General features: G+C 42.0%; 1 protein-coding gene across 1 annotated transcript; it reads right to left on the reverse strand.

The window, feature by feature from the left end:
* Window positions 1–1,485: 1,485 nt before the first annotated feature.
* On the reverse strand, window positions 1,486–6,094 carry LOC139127890 (uncharacterized). The gene is made up of 2 exons (XM_070693749.1): window positions 5,392–6,094; window positions 1,486–4,439 (listed from the first exon to the last, which is right to left on the reverse strand). The coding sequence occupies exons 1-2, from the start codon at window positions 6,092–6,094 to the stop codon at window positions 1,486–1,488; spliced, it is 3,657 nt and encodes a 1,218-aa protein (XP_070549850.1).
* Between the last annotated feature and the right edge of the window lie 1,757 nt (window positions 6,095–7,851).

Raw genomic sequence — 7,851 nt, forward strand, 5'->3', positions numbered from 1 at the left:
ATTTTTAAAAGTATCTTGTGCCAATCATCGTAACCAAGCCCCGCCCCAGTACATTTGGTCACACTGAGATAAATGTTACCAATTCGATACAGTTTTTTCCGCCATAGTATGAAAAGATACTGGGTCATGCCCCGAATGAAATGGGAAAATCGGACATTTGGTATATTGGAAATTGAAAAAAACGGCAATACGAGTTGTGGGAAATAGAGTTGTCAGAGGGAAATTTTAATGGCCGTAAAGTGCCATCCTCACAGCAGTAGGCCTATACACCTGTTTCCTATATTCCAATGTCAGTTCAAAGATTTTAAATTTAGAGATAGGCCTAAAAGTTAATAATCAAGATGATAAAACCATTTGAATTTGAAAATTAGCTCCATTTCGATTTTCTTTTTTGAAAATGCAAATTGGTTTATTGGTTGGCCGAATTGTGCCACGGATTACCAACCTACCCTAATTTTGGGGGTATGTTACCGGAATCGCACTATCTCTTTTATTTGGCCTTAAGGTAATATGGACCTCGAAAGTGAAAGACTTAAACTTTTGCTCTAACTTTCCTCAAGGAATATTTCAATCATTCTCTTTCAAACTCAAGAATAAAAACAGGGGGTCACCGTGCATATTTTGGTACTAGAGAAACAAATAACCCAAGATTTACCGATATTAGAAATTCAAAGGGCCGCTATCCCTGTGTGTGGGGTACACACTTGGGGATAGGTTCGGTTAGAGAGAGACAGAATAGGCCGGAGACAGCTTTGTATTGTGTCTTAGTATGACCAAGTTCAAATCTTGCCCTTTATTACTATCACAGGTCCATATATACAGTGTAGTATGAATAATCATTAGAATCAATGAATGACACGACTAACTAATGACACGCCCAATGCATAATCTACATATTAGTAAAGGAAAGGGTGGGCGGAGCTACACCATACACGTGATTCCCAACATCCTCCCGCCAGCAAGATAAAGAGTTTCAAAAATCTTACACAACTGAATTCAAAATGCAAAAACAACACGAAATAAATCTCAAGAGTAAAGTGTCTATGATACATGTAAGCGTAAGATTGGAAAGAATAATCTGAAAGATCAATGGCGGTTGGTGTCTAATCATGCCTGATAAGAAAGTACGCCTGGTACGGATTAAATCACAATCTGCTTCTGTTTGTGGCGCGTGATACAAACTTCAAAGAGAACTCTAATGCAAATCCTTATATAAACTATACTTAATTAAATCCTTCTTACAGTACTGGTTCGTTATAATAAAGAAACTACAAATAAGATGACGGAAATACTTTGTGTAAACGTTACATTAATCTCTAATTCAAAAAATAACTGTAAGTTACAATCTAACGGATGTTCATAGCGAACGTCAAATGAAATCACAACTGAAATAAGTTCAAAGTTACAAATATCACAAACTAAAGAAAACTCTAACTACAAAGCAGTCACTGAAGATAGTGAATGCGTGTCTGAAACAAAAACTTACTAATACAGAATTGATGACATTTCCTTTAGTCGTTGACGGGCTTTAATAGCCGCTTCACGAACTGGTCGTGAACTGATCACGCTACTATTTGTAGTATGTGCACCTTCGTCAGCGTCGGCGCACGTTTCATTATTTTCAACTTCTGAATTAACTTCTAATGGATACAATTTAGTGATAGGTCTACTAGTTTTGCCGGTACGCGTTCTGATGTAAGCGGAACGCACTAAACCATCATTTCCTGTGTTAAGTTTTTCAACAATGGCAAGAGACCACCTTATCCGTGGGACAGATTTGTCTTCCACTAGAACAACATCACCCACCCTTATCTGATTCTGAATGGCTCCCTTCCCTGAAATTCGATCTCTTTCACGCAATGTGTTGAGGTAATCTTGAGACCATCTTTTCCAGAAATGAGTGTGAATTTTGCCTAAATACTCTGATCTCCTCTGGAGACGTTCTTGGCTACCAAATGTTGGGTCATTTAGCTCCTCTTCATCGATTGAGTAATATGGCAAAGTTGTGATAAGACGACCATGCAACAAGTGTGAAGGGGTCAAGGGTGAAAGATCGTTGGAATCGGTGGAAAGATAAGTCAGTGGACGATCGTTCAACGTAGCTTCAATTTCAGCAAGAACTGTTTGTAACTCATCGACTGATACGAACGATCGACCGAGAACTTTTTTGAGGGCAGTTTTAGTCAAGCCGATAAGTCGTTCCCAAAAGCCACCAAACCACGGCGCACGTTTTGGAATGAAAGTCCATTCCACGCGACAGTTTGCAAAGTAGTTCCGTACTGGTACTGATTTCATCATGTTTTCTATTTCCGTCGCGGCTGATAAATATGTGGATCCGTTATCCGACATAATTTTGCGCGGCAGGGAGCGTCTGGCGGCGAACCTCCTGAAGGCTCGTAAAAATGTCTCGCTACTGAGGTTTGCGACTAATTCTAAATGTATGGCTCGAGTAACGGCACAAGTGAATAAACAAATGTACGCTTTTTGCTCAGACTTTCCTACTGAGACATACACTGCACCCGTAAAATCCACGCCAGTAACAGTAAAGGGTGGAGCATCGCTCAATCTACAACTCTGTAGGGGTGCGGGGATTGGTTTTCTGTAGGATTTGCCGCAAACAACCCGACAGACAACGCATCTTCTCAATATTGATTTTACAAACGGTCGAATTTGTGGAATCCAAAATCTCTGCCGAATGTGTGTGATTGTTGTCTGTGATCCGGAGTGTTTTATTTGCCAATGAGCGGCGATCACTATCAATTTTGTGAAGTGATTTTCTCGGGGAAGGAGAAGCGGAAATTTAGTTTCCCAACTTAACGGTGCATTGTGAAGCCTACCACCAACACGAACGAAGCCTTCTTTGTCAATAAACAAGCGAAGTTGGTGGGCTAATGAGCCAGCTGATTTCTGTTTATCGTTAAGCGCCTTAATTTCTGTGGAATAAGCGCGCCTTTGAGTGTCACGGATCCATAAACTTTCAGCGGCGTTGATTTCTTGTGCGGTCAAGGGATCAAGTTTACGGTCCTTTTCCTCACTCTTCAGATTGTTCACAAATCGTAGAACATAAGCACTTACGCGTAATAGTCTAGTCAAGGAGCTATAGTCAGTAGAATCTATGATTTCGGAGATACCGACATGAGTAGTAACAGGTTGTTCACGCGTACTTTTGCAAGCTTCTGCTGCGTTAATTTCATCAGTGACGTGTAACACTTGACTATCAAAGACTTCGCAAACTGGCCAATCTCCCAATTTTAGCCATTGTGGTCCATGCCACCATAGCGTGCTTTCAGCCAGTTGTGACGTCAGAATGCCGCGAGACAATAGATCGGCTGGATTATCAGTTGTAGGACAGTATTTGTACTCACCAATGAGTTCATTGGCCTTGATTTCGGTAATTCGATTGCTAACGAAACATGGCAACTTCTTATTGTTTTGCAGCCAGTATAGGACGGCCTGACTATCAGACCACAAATAACACTTGTCAATACTAATTTGTTCGTTGAGACTGGAGTGGACAAATTTCAGAAGACGAGATCCTAGCAAAACTCCCATGAGTTCTGCGCGTGGGATTGTCAAAGGTTTGACTGGAGTTACTCTACTTTTGGAAAGTACAAGGGCAGTTTCGCGCGTCTGCGGATTGCGTAAATAAACTGCTGCGCCGTAGGCCTTCTTGCTAGCGTCGGAAAACGCATGTAATTCGAATTTGCTTTCTTTGGTATCTGAGTTGAATGGGTAACGTGGGATTTGTATTTCGGAAACTGTTTGTAATTCGTGGCATATCTTAACCCATTCGTTTCGAAGATCGCTTTGTAGCGGTTCGTCCCACTGAACTTGTGCTTTCCACAATTTCTGGACGAAAATCTTAGCGTTGATATGTACGGGAGTAATGAAACCGAGAGGATCGTACAAACTTGCAGTTGCTCTAACAATTTCTCGTTTCGTAACAAGTGGTTCGCTTTCTGTCGCTTTGTCTAATTCTTTATCTGGGTAGCGAAGTGAATCTGAATCTGTATCCCAGCGTAAACCAAGTACATTTGCTATGCTATCTGAACACGGAATATTCGCCTTTGCAACAATTTCTTTCAACTCTGCGCAGTTAGTAGCCCACTCACGGAGATTAAAGCCGCTTGATTTCATGAGATTGATTGCCTCGGTATGATAATCTATGAGTTTCTGTTCAGAGTCGCGTCCACTCAAAACATTATCAACATAGATATTTTTGCTTAGATCTACGGCAGTTTCAGATCCGTCATTTTCTAAGTGAAACTTGACGGTTGCGTTCAAAATGAACGGCGAACATGCGGCACCAAACAACACGACTTTAAAGCGGTAAATACGAAATGGACTGTTTGGATCGTCAGGGTCCGATAACCACATGAATTTTGTGAAATCACGATCGGACTCCTCTAGGCCTACTTGTAAGAATGCCTTCTCAATATCTGCGGAAACGCCAAATTTGTGCATGCGGAAACGGAGCATAATCGAAGCAAGATCATTTAATAGTGATGGCCCTGCATCTAAGCAGTCGTTTAAACTGGGGTTGTTTCCGACTTGCAGCTACAGTCGTAAACTATTCTGATAGGCGTTGTATCGGAATTTTTCTTTACGGGATGATGAGGTAATAATGGCCTGAACTTACATCATCATTAGTAACTATCTCTATGAAACCGCGTTCCAACTGATTTGTGATTAGTTTGTCGTACACTTGTCTAATCTCCGGAGTTAATCTTTGTACCATCGCGCGGGTTCGTTTTTCGCAAACATTTCTATTTGTCGGCAATGCGGGGTGGTCTTGGCGCCAGGGAAGTTTAGCAACGTATCGGTTGTTTTCAGAGCGAAGTTTGTTTTTGGTATAACTGTCATAAGTAACTTCCTGTTGACTAACATGGTCGTCAGTAATGCCAATACTCTCAACATTCCAGAAGTTTTGAAGCAAGCTATTTTCCCCAGAAGTATGTGTGGCAACATGCATTACAGTAGAGGTGGGGAGGGAACTGGAATTTGGATGTGACAAGGGCCCAGACAACAAATAACCCAATTTAGAAGACACAGCAGTGGGTCCCTGTCCACGGATAACGTGATCTCCAACAAATGAATAATAGAAATCTGCTCCTACCAAAATTGAAACTTCGAAATCATACGCATCAGATACAGGGTGTGCTAAATCCAACTCTCGCAAATATGATAATCTGACAATACTAGCACTAGATTTCAAATGGTTTCTAAGTGGTGTAGTTATCTGAGGTACAATTAAAGCACGTATATTAACATTACAACCATTAGGTATAATTACCGTAATTTCTGCAATCTTCATTGATCGTAAACCAGTGGATTTCGCTCCAAGTGTGGAGACGTTTATGAGCTCAGAGTCACAGTTATTAAAGTCTATACCGATTGCTCTGGCGGTACGTTCAGTGATGAAACTTCTCTGCGATCCGTCGTCAAAGAGCAGCGTTGCCGATTCAGACATCGTTGATCCTCTAGCCTTGATGTCTGCGATGGCGGTCTTCAGTAGCACCGATGAATTTCGGCTGACATCGGACGATACCAAGGTACGAACGTCATCCCTCGTTGCGGCTGGGTGTTTTGGTGTTTCTCCTCCGGTGCATATTGCTGTGTGGTGTTTGCGCTTGCAGACCTGACACTTGAATTTCGATTTGCAGTCTGAAACACGATGAGTACCACTAAGGCAGTTGAAGCACAGTTTGTCTCGTTTGACGATTTCTAGTCGTTTTGTCTTGTCGGTGACAACCGTGCAATCTGTAGGTTTATGCCCTGTCTTCTTACAAAACGCACAGTGCTGTGGTTTCGGTGCTTTCTGACGAGTTGTTGTCAGAAAGGCGGCGGTAGCAGGTGGTTGATCGGTAAGATCGAGTTCAAAGTCAATAGTAGTCTCACCTGCTCTGTCGGCTTCTATTTCTCGTTGAATTGATTCTCTTAGACTCGTTAATGTCCAAGCTTCATCTCCCTTGTCTCTGGAGATCTGTTTTCGGACGTTCGCAGGCAATTTCTCTAGGATTATCGGAATCAGCAGATCTCCGAAAGTGTCATCTGATTTGCCGAGTGCGTTCAGTCCGCGAATGTAGCCTTCCATATTGTCGTGAAATGTTACTAAACTGTTCAGAGTTCCGGTTGGCTTCTCGAGTTGCCATAACGCCTTCATGTAAGCGTTGATTACAGTCTGAGGTTTACCATACAACCTTTCGTGAGTACGTCGACTGCTTGCAGGTAGTGGTCGTTCGTCAGTGGTAACATTTGGATGGCTCGTTCTGCTTCGTCACGGAGATGTGCCCGCAATATATGGAATTTTTGGACACCACTTAAACTTGTATCGTTGTGGACGGCAGCATCAAATCCATCCTTGAAACTTTGCCAGGTGAGAATGTCACCACTGAAAGGAGTCAGCGTCAGCTTCGGCAAGTTGACTTTCTTGTCGTTTGTTGACTGGAATCTGGGGGTTTGACTTAGGCCAAAAAAAAAAAAAAGAATGTTTCTGGTCAGGCCTTTCTTTAAAAAATGGTGCGGCGACGCGGCTTTTTTTTTTTTTTTTTTTTTTTTTCCTCCTCCTCAAGGGAGCGAGCAGGGTCAGTTAAAGCGCCAAAGCTTAGCGGCTATTTGCATAATCATTTGCATATCATTAATTTATATTTGCATATGGATGTAAGCTTGCACATGCATCCACACATACATGTACACTCACAACAAATGCAATAGTAACACACAAGTGTGCAGTTTGAACATCATGGAAACTCTTATTACACTTAAATAAATCATCACAGTATTGTAATTACAATTGCAATTAAAACAAAAGATTCAGATTGAAACTTTGAGAGCAAGAAATGGTTCGTCTGATTGGAGTTTCATTAATACATAGGCCTATATTGCTAATAAATTGTCAAAACTGCCAACAAAGAGGAAAATTCACAAATTTAAGCTTTACACAATTCAAATGCAATTGAGTTTTATATCATTTTTGAACGACAAACACCGCGAATAATTTTTCATCACGGGGATAGATTTCAACCAGCGGCCCCCCCCCCCCCCCCCCCCCGCATAACTTCTACTTCCACTGAACATCGTCGTTCGATTCTTGATTTTAAAAATACCACCAAGATGATCACAAGACATGAACTAAGTACAACTAGAATCCCTCGGAAATCAGGTGTAAAATCTTTCAGAGAACGTGTCAGAGTCTGCAGAGTGGAACCACACGCGACGCCAGGATCAATGTCAACCTGTCGACCAACATGGCCGCCGCCATATTGAAATTTATGCAATGTGAACTCGATCTCGATCGTGATCGTACTCAGACAAAACTCATCATTGTACAATCATAATCAACCTCACCAGTCAACTCTTGTTTCTTTTGCGGTCCATTTCGTTGATCAAAGCATGGGAATGTGATCAAAGGCCCTGCTAGTGCTACACCGCTACCTCTGTGAACACTTGTCCGCGATGTATACTGCAGCTTTGTTGGTCGTAGTAGTCGTTCTGGAATGAAAATTTGTGAACAACCCAGTCGATTCTTCTATTGTTTTAACGTTTCTCTCAACACTTCCGGACAACTTATCTGATGCATACCATACTTCACACCTTCCACTCTTTCACCAGGTTAAAAGTTGCAGTGAGCGCTTATGTGTAGACAATGCATGCATCAGCTGGTAGCTACGCAGAGCGTGTGAACTAAAGGATGGCGGGAATATTTTAAAGCGTAGCGGAGAGAATCAAAGCGTAGCGCTAGCGGGGGGGGGGGGGCGAAAGCGTAGCGGGACCGCTATGGCCTGGGGATAACACTGAGTTTTGTAGTTTTATCAATATAGTAACATTTAAACTGTTCATGCAGTCACTGAT

Source organism: Ptychodera flava, chromosome 3, assembly GCF_041260155.1.
Source record: "Ptychodera flava strain L36383 chromosome 3, AS_Pfla_20210202, whole genome shotgun sequence".
NCBI lineage: Eukaryota > Metazoa > Hemichordata > Enteropneusta > Ptychoderidae > Ptychodera > Ptychodera flava.